This window comes from Lathamus discolor, chromosome 12 (assembly GCF_037157495.1).
Source record: "Lathamus discolor isolate bLatDis1 chromosome 12, bLatDis1.hap1, whole genome shotgun sequence".
NCBI lineage: Eukaryota > Metazoa > Chordata > Aves > Psittaciformes > Psittacidae > Lathamus > Lathamus discolor.
Window position 1 is genome coordinate 6,347,236 of NC_088895.1, and position 19,973 is coordinate 6,367,208.

Genomic DNA, 19,973 nt, shown 5'->3' on the forward strand with positions numbered 1-19,973 from the left:
TAGAAGAGCAGTAAATAAAGACAAAGACAAGCCGCTGATGCCGAGCAATCCAGATCCCTTAGAAAAGCAGTCTGTAGCTGGACAACATCTGTTTTAATAGAGCCAAGCCACATGGCCAGAAACCAAAAATACAGCCCATATTAATGGCTGTGGGACAATGAGAAGCAGCCATAATTCTCAAAACCTGCTCCTGGAGCCAGAGGAGTTTGGGACCACGAGTTAGCATCAAGGGCAGGAGCCACCATTTTAAGGAGCACATAGCTAGAACCTAATGCATTTTGGTGATGTTCAAAACCTTCAGTCACTGTGCCAATTAAACCTTACTGGGAATACTTTGTCACTTGTACATTTTAAAAGGCTGTGACAGACATGGTATTCACAGGTTATGCATAAATGACCTAAACAGTCTATTTTGACATGACTATAAGGGGCTAAGGGGGAAGAAGACAAAGCTGTTAGGCCTGCAGAGTGTGTCATTCTTTTTTCTTCTTAGCTTCTTGTCTCTAAAATGGAAAATTACTTTCTTTTATACCCCTGCACTCTATAACATTTTGCACAGATAGTATCTCTATGCATATTACAGTGTCAGCAGAGTGAGTTCTCAATACAGGTTTATGGTTTTAGACACTGCTGTAATACCAATAAAACCCCAAAATTAATTTGAATGCAAACCACCAGCTCAGAGAGCTCTGGCCAGAGGAACTGGAAATAACTTACTACCCACTTCTGTTTAGGGAGCATTTGGAAGCTTTGTCAAGGATCAGGCCCAGCTGAAGCTGATGTTTCATCAGTAAAAATAAAACCCCAAAAGGACAAGATCTGATTGCAAACATCACCTGTCCAGTAAAAGCTGAACTACACACTGAGCAGGGCACTCATGGCTGGATGAAAAAAGCCCAGGAATATCCCAACTTAAGGTCTCAAGCTGTAAAGGATTTTGAAAGCTTTCCTCTGATTTATCTAAGTAGAGATACAAGGTACCTGCAGGCTCTTGAAATATTACATGTTGTTATTGTCCAATCTCATGGTGTTACATTGCAGCACTAAAATCAGTTTGAGGAGATACGATGTGTCTAAGCCCATGCACTGGCATCTGTTACAGCAATTGCTCCTCACACAATGAGGAAACCAACATGCCAAAGTAGTTTTGGGGATTCTTTGCCTGTCCTACAACATATTCTGTGTATAAGAAGAAAAGGTAATGGACATCTGGCCAAGGAAAAAGCCCAGACAAGTTATATGAAGAAAAGACTATCAGGTCAGTACATTAAAGCCTTCTAAAAACCTTCTAAAAACCTTCTAAAGAGAGTGCCACTACTTAATATTATTGTAATATTAACTAACTTTGAGCAAAAAGAGATAAAATCTGTCCTATGAATAGATAGGAGTCTCAGCATAAGGAACTCTGTACATCATTTTCATTGAAACAAAATGCAAACTCCAGAAATTTAGGCTAATATATATCCCTTTACACTCTTCACATGTGCTAAATGCATTACCCAGACAGCAACAGTTCACACAGCGTTAGCCTTTCTCACACAACATCACTTGTGCTAAGTTGGGAGTGCAGTGGGAAAGAGAAGAGAGGAAGGCAGAAACAAGCTTAACCTTTTCCCCACTGTTGCTGGCTCTGCTCCTTTCATAAGGTGCCACACATGCTTTGTCCTAAATTGACTAAACGAGGTTTCAACAGATGTTCAGATGACCGCCAACAGAGAAAAAGATGATACCTTAAAGACACCATTTACATTAGAACAGTGAAACCGAGGGTTTGTTGTGTGCTTCCAGTAGATGCTGAACAGAGAAATGATGATCTCAACTATATATTTAGCTCAGCATCCCTGAGACAGTTGGTTGTATTTTTAGAGGAGCTTGACAAATGTTGCATTACATTCAAGCATGGACGACAAGGTAACATCTAGGCTTTTTCTGTTAGCAGGGTAATGAAACAAAAATGTGCCCTTACTTGTGCAATTCTGGTCTTAAAAACTGAGAAAACTTAGCACTGGAAACCTTTGCATTTCAAATTTAGAGACGTTATTTAAAATCTTACTTCCTGTTAAGACTCCTTTATGCAAACAGTAACCCTGCTTCATAACCACTGCCAATGTCTTCGCATGAAGTGTAAGTGAAATATGTGGAGCAAGCTCTACCTATTTGCAATATGCCAATACAAGTCTCGCTGTACATTAGTTACTGCTGCTCCCAAAGAGAACTGCAGCTCCCTTGCAGTCTCGCAGACATTCACAAATGGACTTCCTATTTCTGATAGTTTTGTTTAGAAGAATTATAGGAATTAAGCCTTATGCAATGCTGGGGATGGCAGCGGTCCAAGACGATAAAGCTTCCTGGTCAGAAGATGATACAAGAACAATGTCTGGACTTTTTTATTTTAGAAAAAGGCTTTAAACTAGAAACAGAAGCCAGAAAGAAACATTGTTGTTTTGTAAACACATTCTGCCCTCAAGGTTATTTTTATAAAAAGGAGTGCATACATTTATATACACACACAGAGGGAACAATATAGACATGTCCAAACATGTACACTCAGGACAAAATGTTTTCTATGTACACACCCTATCTGAAAAGGATGGAGCAATTCAAACTTGTAACAAGGATGCAGCCAAAACATCTCAATCTCTCATAAGGGCTTAATCTAGCAGGCGAGACACAGTAATGATGGGCACTGAAAAAATACAACTTGGAAAAAAGCATTTTGAAGCTAGACTCAACAGCTGAACAGCTGAACAGTAAGGACTTCTCTGCTTTGGCACAGGTTCCTCTTCAGAGATCACACAACTGTTTTGGAAACAACAACAGCCCTGGTGCAGCTCCAACCGCCTGGTCCTCCTGTGCTACAGGACACCACAGCCAAGGCTTCCACAGGGAGCCCTGGTTTATTTTCCCACCTTGCTCTTCACTCCTATCTGGTGTCTGGGAAGCAGACTCTGCAGTGCAAAATTAGGTCAGGCTCCCTGCACTGATTCAACAACAGAATCTGCCTTTCTGCTGTCACACGATTTTTCCATTCTTCAGATGAGTTGCAGAAGAGCAACAGGAACATGAATTTCCCCGCTTAGAAGCCACTGGGGTTCACGGATTCAAATCATATAGCAAATGATATAAGTGGAAACAGATACCGTGCATTATTTAACCGTACCTGGGTAACTGAATAATGCCTGGTACTTGTTTTATGTAGCTAATTACTTTAGAGGACAAGAGTTACTTTCATTGCCCTGTTCTACAGAATCACTGTAGAAAGCAATAAACACATTAAGGAATACTTAATACAGAGTGATAATTATCCAAGGAAAGAAAACTCTTCCACAGAAGCATCTGGCAAGGGCAAGAGGGAAGAAAGGAGAAAATTAAGCTTGATATCAGCTACTGAACAAGTGCTTCCAATGTGACCAGGTCTGTGGTTTCCCAGACGACCTTGTTGATTATTTCCAGGAACAAGAGAATTGAAGAATGAGCGGCAGAAACCTCAAGAGATGGTTAAAAGTCATCTGGGTAAGCAGACACATGCAGCCATGTACAAAGGGGAAAACTGTCCTCCATATACTCATCTCCTGTATCAGATGCCACATCCTTTCCTCAGTTCTTGACAAACACAAGCAATTCTCTAATAGACACACAGAACTGCTGCACAGATAATTTCTAGTTTTGCTACTTTTCTCTCCACTCCCTCTATTGCCTTTCTTTTTATCACATCACATACCTGTGATCTGCCCTCACTTTTAAGCCCACCATGCTCTGCTTGTCCTAAATCTCACCCAAAATTAAGACAGCATTTCTCTCCTCCTGTTGATCAGCATAGCTCAATTACCTTGACTGTTATTTTAAACATACACTTTTCCATGTGTCCCTTTAGCTCTGGAACAGGCTCTCCCAAAACACTGTTTTCCACAAAGCCGTTTATTTTGTTTTTCCTGGGGCTTTCTTTTTCCTTGGTTCTGAAGTGCAAACTGTCAGTGTAAAGCAGGCTGAAAGGGGTCACCATCACAACTGTCCTCCATCTATATGCAGTCTATCTTGCACTTACACACTCTCTGGGGCAGAGATTATGTTTCTATTTCTGCTTACAAAGGGCAAATGGATGAGAACATTGGAGTAATAGAAAATATAATTACAACATGGATGAGATGTGCTTGCATCTAAATCTCATAAAGCACACCAGACCAGAATGTGAGCTGATACTGGTGTTTGGGGTGTAGCATCCCTGCAGCTCACACAACAGTTGAACTCCCAGTTATAACATGGGTAAGAGAGCCCACGCACACAGCCCACGACAGCAGCAGTCCCCTGCAAATGCTTCTCATCCACTCTGTGCAGACCAAATGTATGTTGGTTGGTTTACATCATTTGAGTTTCTAAATTAAACCTTCTACCAGCAAGCTAGAAGCCAAGAAAAGCCACCAGTTAGTTTTCACATTAATTACAGCATTCTCTAAGTTAGGAGAAATGATAATTAGGAGAAATGGTAATTACTAATTTAATCTAGGCAGCTCTGCTGGAGCAGGAAATCTGTGCTGCCTGCAACACACCTCCAAGGGAATGCATTCTTCTCTCATTGCCTTTGGTTTTGCTCCCCATACATGCCAAGTTACCTCTTTTATTTTCAGTAGCATCTGTCCTCATTACTGCCATGGTGGGCAGCACCATCATGATGAGATGCCTTCCCTGTCCTCCAGTCTCTTCTCCTGAGACTTGAAAATTCCAGTGCATCAAGCCAGACACGTGCCACTTTTCATAGTCCCACTGCCTGCAGCTGGTGTGTTTTCCAAACATGCTTAACAGCCAAGCATCCAACATTAATAGCTGCTGATATATAACAATTGTGTTTCAAACCAGTGGGGACATGAATAAGATGCAGCTCCAGAGAAGACACTTTTCAATGTGCCATCCCACACAGGACAAAAAAAAAAGAAAGGGGTGGGGAATGGCTGCTCTTTCACTCTTCTTTGTTCTCTAAAGTATAGAAAGCCTGCTGAAAAGTTCTACACAAATTACAAACAGGTCGAATTCTGCTCTCAAAGATACGGATGCAACACTCACTAACATGAACCAGAACTCCATAGAAATAGCTGAGGGTACAGCTGAGACCAGAATATTTAGGTTTTTATATTAACTGAAATAAGTAATCCTCAAATCTATATATGAAAGTCACAACAGGCCAGTAAGCATTCAATTAAGACAATCCAATTTAACATTCATGGAAACAAAGAATTATGATTTCATGGGTTTGTTGTATTCTTAAGCCTAGATATTATTCCTAGATATGCTTCCCGGATATTATTGTGCTATACAGTCTAAGATCAGATACAGTCACCAAATCCTGGAAACACCCAGGATCTAAAATAGCAAACTGGAGCTGGAGTTCCACTACAGATACAATCTCTGGAATTCTTTGGCTTTTATGGCTTTTAAAAGGAAACTCAGGTAAGAAGAGCTGAAGGATTCTGATGACAGGATATAGATCTTAAGAGCTGCACACAGCAGCCTTTTATATTAAATCTGTAGGTAAATTCATTTATTCAAGTATTCAATTTTTAGATTAATATAGTGACTGGAATGCATCTAGCCCAGCATCTTCATTTTTTACATTCTTTGAATTTACATGCAAGAGAATCCAGAGTAAAATTCACCTTGGCTGTGCTCATACGAAGATGTCACTCAGTGTTCATGCAGGAAGCCAAATATGATTCTACATCAACATTTTTATGAAGGTTTTCCTTTGTATTTCAGCTACGAATATTTGCAGTGCTGAGAAAGCAGCACCACTTCTTTATTCCAGCAACTAAGTTCAGATTCCTGTAGTAGCAAGGACAATTAAATTAATTGTCCTTTAATTAAAAAGATTAAAAGTCTTTGCTAAAACTGCATAAATCTCTGCTATATACATGTAACCACATTTACTTGGACTGAAGTAATACCTCTCTAAAGGGCAATGCACATTGTGAAACTTCGTTTGAGCTCGTAAGGTACTTGAGATGTTATGCATGGCTTTTGGGAGCCCACCCCCTGCATCACATGAAGCTGAGCTCCTCTTACTCTTTCCTGGTGAATTATGATAAAACTGGAGCACATTAGGGAATGCAAAGATACTGAAGGACTAAACAGGATGCCTGCTCACTGAAGACAGGCTGCATCCAGGACTGAAGAACAGTCACATTTTCAGCTGAGCTGTCCTAACCCAAATACTATTTGATGAGGTGGCAATCTCAGGTTAACAGCATTACCATATGGGATTTAATGGGATTTTTACAAGAAGGACTCAATTCGTAGCTTAAGTGAAATAGTCTTAGGATACAGGTAACGTAACCCTTCCAAGAATATACTTGCTCTCAGCCTTCCATATTAGAATTTGCTTTATTTATCTGCTTTCAGCAAATGATAGGGAACTTTAAATTTTTCTAGGACAGATCTAAGAAAGGAAAAAGAACTGTATTTCACATTGTACAATTATTGCAGAATAAGTATTGGAACTAACAGCACTCAAGTAATTGTTTAAAACTAAGCTAGTTTCTGTCTCAAGAACTCTAAGACAGAAAAGATGGATTAAATACATCACTTTCATTGTACAGTGCAATTGTATGACATCCAATCAAAGTAAACAGCACATGCATTTATTTTCAACTGCTGCCTTTCAAACAGGTAAAACTATGAAAAGAATTATGAAATCTTCACTTTAAAAAGATTGTAAAATCCCTGGGAACTACCAATGAAGCAGGCTACTACAATTCTCCTTCCTGCCATTTGCACGGAGGCATTTGTTAGAACAGCTATGCATGACTTGGTAAATACCATGTACCAGCAGCAGAGGAAGCAAAGAACAAACTGTAACATAAAGCTTTTGTGATCTCCTCTGTAATAAATACCTTGATCTTTATCATGTGAGGGCTTGACTGGAAAAGACTTTTAGAAGAGACTTCTTTTTACAAAGAATGAAGTTCCCTTGCTGTCTTGGCATTGGTAATATTTTTATATATCTACACACATAAACATGTATGCATATACACAAACATGCACACAAACATACAGATTTTATACTGATTATAACTGTTAGGAATAAAAAACCCCACAAGAACAGAATAAAATAAAAGGGGCCAAAAGACTTAACCTATGTGGAAGCTCTATGTTCTATGCCGTGATGAACAGCAGCCTGGTCATGACTAATTTCCTGGTTTATAGCTCATAAGAGGATGAAAGCAGTGTTGAAGAGGTAATCTCTTGTGTCCCAGCAATTAGCATGCACAGATATTAACATGGTTGGTTACAGGATGATGATTACTTTGTTCGTGACTCCCTGGAGGGCCACCCACAGAAGGGAAGTAAGGCAACTTACAGTGATAGAAGGAGGAAAAAAGGCAGAGTCTGATGACTGGGACTGATGCAATGTCGGCCATCTACTCAGGACCAGCAGAACTGGATGGTGAGCTATGAGTATGCTTCAGTTCAATTGCAAGGGTCACTAGATGCTTTTCTTAAGGTTTTGGACACACAGGAGCATGTCTGCTATACTGCTGTTCATAATATCCTTCACTTACCTTCCAAAAACTGTATGTTTCTTGTCCAGATACACACAAGAGCGGAATGTGATGAAGCTGGAAGGAATAAAGACATAACTGTTAGCATATTATCTCATTGACACTCAAAACCAGCCAGTAACGCTTAATCCTCTCCCTTTCTGACTCCTCTACAGGAAGCCCGCTGGCCAAACATCCTTTAACTCCTCTGTTTTGTGGGTATTGTCTTAGATTCATTTTTACACCTTACTAACATCTCTAAACAGTACTCCAGGCATGGTGACTTGCACAAGCTCCAAAATTAAGCTGAGCATTTGCCTTTTTGGCCAGACAGGCCCTGGGAAGCTCACGCAGGACAAGGAGACGTGCATCTTGCTTGAAAAGTACATTTCTTGTGTGGGATTGGAAGCTTCTATCCAGTGAATACAGTTGTATAACACAACAGTAACTGCCAGTGTAAACTTCTATCTTTCAGGATATTTACTTTTTGCATTTCTCTTCCATTACACTGGCCTGTCGGTGACCCACTTCTTTGGGCACTGCAAATTTGTGCTTTGGACACAAACACAGCAGGAGAATATTCCCAAGAGTAAAAAACAATGAAAACCTGTGAAACTTGGATTTTTAATATTTTTTAATTCATTGGACTTTACATTTTGTGGTGTGTATTTTTACACTTAAAATGTGGGAACTAAAATACCCAATTCAAAGCAACTTTGACTCTAAAACTTTTCTCTAAAGCTTAATGCTTCTTTGGAAGACTTGGACTACAAGCATATGAGACAGAGGTTTCCACACTGTGGTCTGCAGACTATGATGGCCCATCTTGGCTGGACATGCCGCGCTGGCTCTCCTCCCTGTCTCCATCTGTTTCACTACATTAGAGACAGCTAAAAATATATAAGCATTCCAAAAGCACTTTTCCATATAAGCAACTGCCTCAGGAAGTTATAGGATTGCAAATAGGAGGGGCTGCAATCTGCCAGAAAATCTATTTAGACATAGCTTGCCCTAGGAAAGCTTTGAGATGCTATGCAGAATGCCAACTCCTACACAGGGCAAACATCACAACTGAACCTTTTGCATGGGTTCTTTGCACCACTTTATCCCCAGATAGCCAGTACCTAAAGATTATCAAGTGATCCGTTATGTAGTGTTGTAATAAAAAACATTTGAGCAGTAGCAAATATAGAGAGAATGCTTCTCATCCATCCCTGCAGTCAAATAAAATTAAGGAGAATGGAATTAACATAACTCAGGATGATCCTGGAGGAGAATTCCTGAACATTATTTGAACACCACCCTACACAGGGGACCTGGCTCACTCTGCACTGCAGTTGCCCATCACCTACCGTGAAAGGTATTCATCCAGTTCCTAAGGTCACAACAGCTGCCAGAAGTGTCTAAACATGGCCTAGGAAGCTTTATAAATATGGGCAGCTGGAGCCTCTCAAGGAATTCACATATAAAGGAATTTCATATTTCATTTGCAAATTTTAGGGAAACATACGATTACATTTACAGGAGCAGATGATGTGACTCAATATGGCACATCGCTCATGAACTGTCTCTTTAACTTCTGTTTCTAGAATCCCCCTTTGAAAAAAAAGAAGCAGCCTCTACTCTCCCCTAATTTAGCACCTGTGTTCTGGCAATAACATTCAAATCCAAAATAAGCTCTACAGCAACTCAATCCTGCAAGCTGCCCAACATTTGCTTAGCCTTAAGTATGTGAGCAAGCCTATTAAAGGCCCTGAGACAAGCACTTGCAGTTAATTAAAGCTAACCATGTTAATGCATAGTTTACAAGCCATAATAATTCTTGGCATCATGAAGACCAACACCAAGAACCCCCTCCCCTTCCTTCCTCCCTAGTCCCAACACATGGTACTGTATGCGCACATACACTGTCTTTCCTGGGGCTCCCAGTAAAAGTATAATTTCTTTTGTATTGCAGTACTTAGACAGCAACCAATAAATATTTGGCTCAAAGTGAACATTTTCAAAAGACTTCAGGCAAACACCTGTATTAATGTTATGCTTAAAGAAGGTTATGACTGCTTCAATATCCTGAAATTTCATTTGTTGTTCTTCCTGCTTCATTCATTCCCCCCTCATTACAGTCCTCATTCTGCTTTTGTACATTGAAAAACACTTCATTCTTAATCCCAGATTCTGCACACTGCCATGTCTGGGTTCTACACATTTCAGCAGTGCAGAACGATCCCCATTTGTTTAAAATCATGTGAGTAAAAAGAAGCAATATTTCCATAGAGTGTATGTTTCATTTCATTAAGCTTTCAGAAAGCTCAGTATGGGGCTAAATTTAAACAGAGTGAAGAGGTGGAATGATCTTACAGGGACAACAGTGGGGGGACACTGACAAAAATGAACAAAACCTTCAAATCATAAAATCAGAAAAGACAAATTAATGACACTATAATAAACCCACAGGTCTTCCTGCTGTGCTTCTCTTTGCTCTTAGATTGGGTACCAGCAGCTGTAGCTACTGTGACTTCAATATGCAGCACTCGACAGAATATTTCACTTGACTGAACTTTAAAGAGTAGCTTGTAAAATGTCATTTGTTTTCTTAACAGAGTAAGACACAATGTCTAGAGGGAAACAATAAAACACAACAAGCAAGTGACTACTTACAACTGTGATTTGTTTGTGTTGGGTCCTGAATTTGCCATACTAAGAACACCACGTCCCGTGTGGGACAAGTTGGGCTTAAATTCATCTTTGAAAGGTTTTCCCCAGTAAGATTCTCCTCCTTAACAACAAAAAAAAAATGACAGAAGAAATGTTTGTCTTCATTAGTTTGCCACTACATATTGTAACAGGAACAGACATTAAATTTAAGGTTTCTAGTACTTGGAATCCCATGTATGATACATTCTTTCTTCATCCCCACCACTAGGCTGGTATTTGAGCATGCCCTTGAAATCAGATGTTTTTAACTGGCAACACAATTCTGTTCTTCCGCACTATCAACTGCAACAGACCTGACTGCTTATCAACAGCATTATATATTGTGTGCTGAAAAACTGCCAAGTATTTAATTTTTTACTGCTGGCACACTATTGTTTTTTGAGACATTATTTCTTTAAAAAGTGGCTTCCTGACAGAACACTGAAGAAAGAATTCCTAGTTTAATTGCACTCTGGATAGAGCACTGCTTCTGGAAATAAAATATTACAGAGATTAAATACATTGATAGAATCAACTAAGAATAGGAACTATAAGCCCAAATGCTTAATTCCTTTCTAAAGAGTGAAGGATGATGATTTACATTCCTCCAAAAAAAAAAAAAAAAAAAGGTAAAAATGAGATATTTGGACTAGATACATGGACGCTGTAAGCACTTAAACGCAATGAAGACAAAAGTATGATAAAACTTTGCACAAGCCATAGACCCAGCCCTCCAAAACTGATTTCTCTTCCATGCCTTTGCATAGAAAGAGGGTCTGGGAGACCTCTCCTCCTGGCTGTCATTTTTACATTATTTATGACAGACCTGGCATTTTCATTTGCACTTTCCTCCAAGATCATTCTTAATAAGAAAAACGAAGGGTGAGATGAGTCACATAGGTTTACAGTCTAATCCATAATCTTATCTGACAAACCATGAAAAAATATTTCACCTTAGGATAGTATTAAAAATAAACCAAACAAAACCATCCAAACAGGCTGCAAGACTGGTCCATCTGCAGAACTGGCTCAAGAATCCTCTACAGCAAGTGTATCACTTGCAAAGCAGAAGGTCAGTAAAGGATCGGCAGCGCTCAACAGTTATTTGCACATGTAATACCGAAAAGCAATTTAGTGATGTGGCTGCACAGGCAAGCAGCAAATAAACCTGAGGAATGAAACAGGCTCCTACTGAAAACCTCATGAGGAAAATCACACAAGCGCATGAAATGAGAGTTTCAGATGATAAGACAAAGGTGGATGGCTGTATGTGCAAGGGGAACTAAGCAAGTGAGAAATTTTGGAAGAAACCCACTCATTTAAAACCCAATTAATCCTGTTCAAGAGACCTATTAATAGAGTTGAGTGTTGCCTCCTCTGCAATTTGTCAAGAGGCAGCAAAAGGGGACAATCCCTGAAGGGATTTTCTGTAATCAGGAGTATTGGAGGAGTGATTACTTCAGCAATCTCTGGCTATTGAATATTTTAAGATCAGCTAAATTACATCAGCTTGATCTCATACACCAATCTCTTCCAGTAGTGGATGAAAGGGATATGGTACAGCTGCAGCCAGTTCTACTGTCTTGAAGATGGATCCAAACCTCAGCTATTCTAGCCAAGTGTTCAATCTATTAAAAAATGTCTTACCAGAAGCCAGTAATTTGCTTTGCTAATGAATCTCCCTGCATGTTCCTTTTTGCTAAGAGAGGTTACCTGTGCAGTGCTGTAGTTACCTGTGCAGTGCTGTAGTTACCTGTGCAGTGCTGTAGTTACCTGCCTTATACAGAAGAACAAAGTTCCTGTATGTTAGTAAATAAACAAACTACACTTGGAATATAGGGAGGCTCCATGCCAACAGGTGCTGCCTGAAACTAGTAACACACCTGCAAAGCCTGCAGACCCAGTGCCCACCAACAGCACCATGCCCTGTGCACTGCTTCTCTTTCCCTCTTTGCCTTTTACAGTTTTCACCTTCTCACTCCCTGCCCTCGCCATCATGCTGCTGCAGGGCCATTGCTTCAGGGCCTGCATTTCTGCTGGGGCTCTGCACCTGAGTAACCAACTTCACTTGGATTTCCCTTGCAGAAAACCATATTTTTGCTCCAAAGGATCTCTTGAAGGAGCTCCCTAATCATTTGTAAAGCAGATGCACTTGCTCTAAGTTCTAACCTAGAGGAGTTTTTGCTGTCTGAAATTTTCAGATGATTAGCAAGCATGAACACAGCCCATTGAGATGGTACAAAGCAGCAAGTGGCCAAACCCTTGAGTCCGTTACACCCTTCATATGTTTCCAGCTGATGCTGAAATTACAGTGATTGTCAAGCTGCTGAAGGAGAGTAGAATCAGCCCTGAAGCCTTCGCTGCTCAGAAAAAATAATTCAAAAGGAAAGAGAAAAACTGTGAATAACAGAAAGAATCTCACTTTCTGGCACAATAAGCAACCAGACCCAAGAGCTTGCAGACAGGAGGAATGAGCCATGATCTTTAAGTTTTGGAATATTTCTTTTTGTATGATTTCATTTCACTGCAGGTCAGAATTAATGTCATAACTTTGGTTCATTCCAGTTCTCTGGAAATAAGTGCTAGTATTTTAGAAGATAGTTACAGCACAAAATCCAGCCTCTGCTTCCCCCTCTGCCTCCCATACAGCTGTTTCCAAGGCTAATTCTGTCTGTCTGGGAGCAGCAGCACAAACAGGGAATGGCCTGTGCAGCATTCGCCTGAAAAGCCAGACGTCCTATAAAGGACATAGCTGAAGTGTCTGTGGAGGCTGGCAGCACGGACTGGCAAGGGGCAGTGGTGATGCTGCAGTCAGCAGGACAGGAAGAGATTTGGTTTTCTTCTCTTTTTTGAAATAAAAAAAAACAACACTGTATTAAGCATTCTCATTAAATTGAAAATAGCCTGAAGGTGCTGTTTGTCAAACTCCTGCTAACCTCTGGAATTGTTCCAGGCTGTATCTGCTTGAAGCAGGGCCAGAGAGAGCAAGCCAGAAGATGGTGTGTTAAATGTATGTATTTTTTTAATTACTGAAACCCAGATTCACTTTCTCTCTGAAGATTAAGTACAAATCCCTCATTAGTCTACTGCCATGGCAGCACTGTGCCTAATGGTCAGCCAGGGGGGTCTGGCACAGGGATTTTAGATTCTTACTTTTTACTCTCTACTGTAGAGCTCAATGTAAACTTGGGAAAATAACTCTCTAATCATTACGTGGCATTCTGAAGTATCTAGCAGATTTTACTGTGTTTATTCTTGACATGGCTGGGAGTGTGGCTGTGCCATCTTCCTCATTTTCTGAAAGCAGAACGGATGCAGACAGGCAGAGGAGGTGGGACCGTCACACTGTCTAGCTCTAGCCCTCTCATGTTACACTCCTGGCATATGCCATAAAGAGAGGATGCTCCTCCTTATATTCCCCAAATCCTCCTCAGAGAGCACACAAATACTGCTGACTACATATGGAGTCATGATGATGTAAAAACCTCACCCCAACACTGATGTACTAGCCTACAAGAACAGCCCATGGAAAACAAGAATTGACTCTGGGTGTTAGATTCACAGTGGGCAGCACTGCCTGTCACTTCACCTTCCTCTCAGCTTACTCCCTGATAAGATTATGTTCTGTCAAAGAGCAGCTGTGTGCCTACTGGACTTGCAAATGTTTCTGAGATCCTATTACAAAAAGCACCAGAAAAAAATTCTGGGGACTTCTGTGCTAAAAATCAGAGGAGTTCACATGGCAGCAGACATGCCACTGGCTGAGCTGGTGCTGGGACTGGGAAACGGAGCAGTATTTATAACCCCCTGCACATGGGGGTCTCCTGTTGGTACAAGGCTGGAAACTTGGGACTGGCCAAGGAAATACACTGGCCTTCTAGCAGCATCTAACCTACACAATGTCAAAGCCTTCAAGAGCCAGAAAGAGTTTTTGCACAGTTCGGTAAAATAAAAACCACATGCTAACCCAGATACCCAGGACTGAAAGCTGAAGGCAGCTGGGAGCCACTTCCCCACATTTTTAATAACAGAGAAAAGTTCTCTTAAGTTAAAGAGATGTTTACCTAATTGTTACACAGAGATGAAACCAAACAGACCACACAGCTCATAGGAAAAATTAGACTGCATTCATCATTTCCATGGCTATCCAGAGTAGCAAGATATATTTAGGTCGTAACTGAAGCACTGTTAGTTATTCAAGTCTTGTATCTAAATCTTGTGCTGATAGTGAAAAGGTGAACAGATCTAAACTGACATCTGAAGCAATAAGAACATTAGCGACTACAGAGAAAACCTGCACATTTTCAAGCTGTCTTTTGAATTGAACTATCTTACTCTTTGGTAGCCTTTGTTCTTACTAAACGCATTTTTTTTCCAGAAAGAAAATTTTTTGGGTAAAACTACAGAAATTGTGCAACTTTCTTGCAAGAGCTGAGAGATGCACCTAAAGCTTCAGAAATGTAGCATTCCAAAAGCCAGGTGTGGGCTGGGAATCATCATTCATGACAGTTGTGATTTTAAATAAATCCTTTCTTTTTCTGGCATAAAAATTGCTAAGCAGTGGTAAAGAAGTGGGAGGGCTCTGATTCACAAAAATGATGGCTTACTTTCTGTAATTTTCTTCTTGTCATTTGGAACAACGAGGTACATAATAACATCTGACACTTCTTTAGAGCTTTCCAAGTAGGATTCTTGAATCATTTTGCAAATAATGAAAGCCTTAGCTCAGCCAGTAACTGCTTCTCTCCTTTCAGATAAGAGGATGCAGTACTTTTAACCCCGCTTATCAGAGACTGGATTTTCAGGGGGGCTGCAATCTAAAAGGAGTATATTGGTAAATAAAAAGGTCTTGCCCTTGTCCTTTTGCTGAGCTTCAGTCATGCAAGAAAAGGGGCTCTAAAACTGGTTACATTTTAGGAACTTGCCTTGTTAGGAAATCTTATTGCAGAACTGACCAAGTTTGTTCACAGTCCTTTGCTATTGACAGTTCAGAGGAGCTCTGCTTGTTGCCAACTACTACTCGTATTTTATCTTGGACTTTTACAGCTATTATATACTTCTTTTGTGCCCTCCTGGATTTATAAATGGACAGAGGCACACACACACAGGCTGGTTCATGAGACCTTCCATCAGGTTGTGAGTAAGAGTAGCTGAAAAATGGTTTGTGCTGCTTTGAAACTGTAATAACGAAAGTGTTAGGATATTAAACCTATTTTTCCTACATGCAAATTTTCTTCTGTTATTTGAAATACTGAAATACAGAGCAGCTGCTCCACTTGCACTAGCATGAGTTAGATGGAATTACTCACGGTGTTCAACCACTTAGTTGTTATGAACAGCAGGAAAAGAGGTACATCACAAATCTAAAATTCATTTTCAAATAATTAATCATTACAAAGAATGACCATGACTCAGCTTATTGCTCTGAATACTGCCTCTATGGGTGGTTATTTTGTTAGAAAAGAAATAAGCTGCTGCAGCAATATAAAATTTCTCCCAGCAGACTTATGAAACACTAAGTTGAAGTCTGTAGAAAATTAGTTTGGTCCTCTAAATCAGTGTCCGCATTACAGGACTATATAACTGACTGCTTTGGCAACACAGGTCTGCCAGCTAAGCTAAGCTAAGGCAGAACTCTATTCCTCACTCTACGGCATCCCAACTTCTAGATGCCATAATGCTAATTTCCACCCTCCTCCTGCTGAGTACCAGCAATCACTTGTCCTTCACAGGTCTTCTGGGTCACAGTTACTTTTACGACAATCTAAAAGACTCAAAAAGGACCCACTGGGGTGCTGAATAACAAATAGCAGTAAGTATCAGTGCTGCTTTCAGATAGGACTGTTCAGCCGGAGCAGCCATGGAAGCAGGCAGCCACGGACAGCCAGCGTGGCATTTTACATCTGTGCATTGTTTCCAAAACACAAGCACTCTTAATCTAGGTGAGCCTAGAGAACAGTTGCAGTCTATGTATGTGTGACATGTAACCATACATCAGGTTGTACTCAATGTGCCCAAATCCACCCAGTAGCTGAACAGTCCTGGGCTTAGTTAGCAACGGAGTAGGTGATCATCAAAGCATTTGGGTGTTGTAACCATAAACCCTGCACCTGTTGATGAACAGGGATGAATGTCAGATGACAGAAACCAAATGGTGGGAAGATTCTTAAGCAAGTCAGTTCTAGTTCCTGAGCTGATAAAGAGTAATTAAATAAATAAAGCAAATCAAAGATAGATTTGAAGGTTCAACACACCTTCCACATATCAGTTTGGAAAAGGTGTTTTTTAGTTTTAAAGAAACATCCCAAGCCTCTTACCCAGAAGATTTCAGTTAAAGTAGAAGGTTCTACGTGGAAGAGAAAACAAAGGATGTTCTTTTATTCCGTTATGGCCTTTTTTACAAAAGGCTCTAACAAAAACAATTCTGGCAGTTTAAAATACTGATGTTTAATAAGTAACCTCCAAGCAGTCTTCCCTATTGCCAACTCAATTATCTGGAAAGAAAACCCTGTTCTACTCTCATTTGCTTCTCTGATATTAATGAAGTCCAGTTATTTATTCCCCAAGTAAACCTCTAAAGACCATTAAATGTTATGGACTTCTTAGCTTTCAAAGATGCATCTTTTTTTTCCCTTTAAGAAGCAGTAAGTCAAAGAAATACAGAAATTCCTTGCAGCTGCCAAATGAAATAAAAAAGGGAACTTATACTGCAAGTAACACACAAGACCCAGGTATAAAAAAGTACAAAGCACTGAATCCAAGTGCTTTACTCTGGAGCTTTCCCAAATGTACACGTGTGATCACATTAATAATGCAAAAACCAGTAAATGACATTTTTACACCATGAGAATCTAGGAAAGCATCACTGCATTTGCCATGCTCTTAAACTGCTGCTGAGCTGTACCTTCCTCTGGCTATGCTGCTGCAGACAGAACACAAAACCAGACAGGCACCTCAGTTCTGACCACCTTCTTACGGCGTGTGCCTCAAGAGTTGACCATTTACTTTTTCTTGTGATATCATCATATTCAATAAGTGATTAAGGATATCTAAAACTCAAGAGGTCTTAAAAAACCAGAAACCAGACAGTTGCATTATTTGGACTCTACAATAACTGCAAACAGCCTCTAAAAATCTGCAACACTTGTAGCTATTTGAGTGTACACTGCCCATTTTATTAGAGCTTTAATAGTCTTGACAGATGTTTGCAAGCCATCTTGCCTGCAGTATACTCGTATTTAATTAAGAACAACAGGAAGGAAAACAAGATAGAAAAGACTAGAGGTCACTAGACTCCTTTTATAAATAATATACATAGGAGTCTTTTTTCTCCTATGGGCTTATTTGCATTTTGCTTCCTATTTGCTTTGCCAGTAGAGATGAGCCTTGACCTTCAGTGCCAGTCCTCTGCCAACTATTAATTGTGCTGTCTTAGAATACCTCTACCATTTGCACAGAGACAAGAATGACACCAGCAAGTTCATTTTCATTCCACAGAAGGAGCTGAATTCCACCCTATGAGGGTAAAGGTGTCTGAGTCAACCCATTAAACTTCTTCCATCTCCTGACACCTGTTTAATTTCTCATTTTAAAAGATGTTACTAATTATGTCTTTTGGGATTTGAATCAAAACCTTCCTTATAACCAAGTCAAATCACATTTCTTTTGACAGTCCAAGTATATAAGGTAACAGATCTTGTTCATGGGCTTTTGCCATCAACACAGAACCTTTAACTAATCTCAAATCTTAGAGTATGCAACTGTTGAGTATCACATGCAGCAGAAGAAAAGCTGTTGGGCAACTCACAACCAATATTATTTACAAAGTAAATAGAGCTAAAGTATTTAACAACTACAAAGACATCTCTTTTTGGATGACCTGTGAGCACACAGAACAATACAGTGCTTGCATATACAAGTGACACATGTATGAACTACAATAAAAATTAACAGAACCCTACAGGACCAGGGAAGGAGCTGTGGAGGCTGGTGACATCTACAAGCAGGTTGATAAAAGGTGCAAGTGGAAAACGAGCAAATCTATTGCTGCAACTAGAGATACTATGTGACCTATGTATTGTGGTGGGCAATGCTTTGTCTCCTGACCATACCATTTCTGATATGCCTGCTGCGCAGATCTCCAACTAAAACAGAAAGAACAGGCAGACGAATTTACTAACAGTGATCCCTAAAAGTTAGAAAAAGAGCAGCTTGGGCTGTACAAGGCAACTAGCTAGGAGAACAGATGGTATCTGGCCGCTCACCAATAGTGATGCAGGTCTCAAGTATTTCATTAACACTGAATTTGAAAGCGACTTTGCATGAATGTTTTCCTCCTTTGTTCTTTGCCCTGGAAGACCAGCTGTAAAGTCATTATAATTTTCATTTATTTATTTTCAGGAAGAAAAAAGGAAGCAAAGACCGAGCAAGAATTCTGTGTGGAAGAGTGTCCAAGTTTTAGGCTGAGAATCTATGAGATGAAATTTTAAGCATAGTTAAAATGGTCATAAAAACATACCAACAACCCCCCTGCTTTAAAGCAGCAATACAATGTACCACATATCACCATTTAGAGAATTTTAGGTGTTTGGAAATGAAAGTAACAACATAGCTCATGAAGTGATAACAACTTACTTGATTCAAACTCAACCTTACCTGTTCCTGTTCCAGTCGGATCACCTCCTTGGATCTGCAGAATTAAAATTAAATCAGTAGCTTACATATATATTTGTGTGAAAGACATTGCATATAAGCCTTAAGAGCCAATTCTATTTTCTTCCTTCTATATTGTTGACAAGTCAGCAACAAGGAAACCATTACTACTTGTTTGGAGCCTCTTTTATCAGCTGGCTGTCATCTCCTACATTACTTATCCAAGAGCAGAATGACAATTTTATAAAAATAATAAGTCTCTTGTGGCTAAATAGGGAAAATAAACAGCCTCAAATGGGTTAACCAGATCATCCTTTCTATTACATGCTGAATCATAACCTGCTTTTTAACCGATGATGTATTGCTTTTGGAACTGAAAAGGTTTTATATTTTATTACCAATCCTCCATGTGATGCAAAGGCAAGAAATGAAATATGGAATATTTTCTGCATCTGAATCTGTACTTCTCTGTATCCCCCTCACTATCTGCAGTAGGGAAAATCCTCATGTGAAACCAATCTTGCAGCAACAAAATTTATCACTGCATATACATGCAGGATCTACAGAAATAATAGCCTATAGTCTGTCCCAGTAGAGGCAGTGTGACATGACTAGTTTCACAGTCACACAAGCACAGTTTTAATTGCAAGTTTAACTATGAGCTGAGATATACAGTGCTGCCAATGGTGTGCTCTGCCTTCAAGATCAGGTTGTTAATTCTTCTGAAAGAAAGTTACATGGACAGCTACAATATCTTAAGCTGCCTGGACTGTACCTATGTAAGTAAAGATCTTTAAATACCAAAGTCAACTTTCTGGTTCACTAGGTGCTCTTTCACTCCTTCACAAAGAAAGACTGGGCATCCTGTCCTGGAGCACACTCGGCAAAGGATAATCTGACAGTATCCTAGTACCACAACCTGAATCAGACATTCAGCTGCCTTCTAAAGTTTCACCTGAATGGGATTTCAACAGGCCACAGTATTACTTATCCAAATTAGCATTTCCCTCCCTCTCTCTCTCCCCCCTTCTGTTCATTAACCACCCACCCACAGCTTGGGGAAGATAACAAGAGCTTTGCCAAAGCAATGACTCTCAA

The 19,973-nt window shown here is 39.9% G+C and overlaps 1 protein-coding gene across 1 annotated transcript in view; it reads right to left on the minus strand.

Annotated features, from left to right (window-relative positions):
• The window catches only part of PPIL2 (peptidylprolyl isomerase like 2), a 71,137-nt gene that overhangs the window by 5,064 nt on the left and 46,100 nt on the right, over positions 1 to 19,973 (minus strand). Inside the window, exons 14-16 of the mRNA XM_065693070.1 lie at positions 18,879 to 18,912; positions 10,188 to 10,305; positions 7,551 to 7,607 (exon numbers count right to left, since the gene is read on the minus strand). Of these exons, the coding sequence (XP_065549142.1) occupies positions 7,551 to 7,607; positions 10,188 to 10,305; positions 18,879 to 18,912 (209 nt within the window). The remainder of the gene's footprint in view (positions 1 to 7,550; positions 7,608 to 10,187; positions 10,306 to 18,878; positions 18,913 to 19,973) is intronic.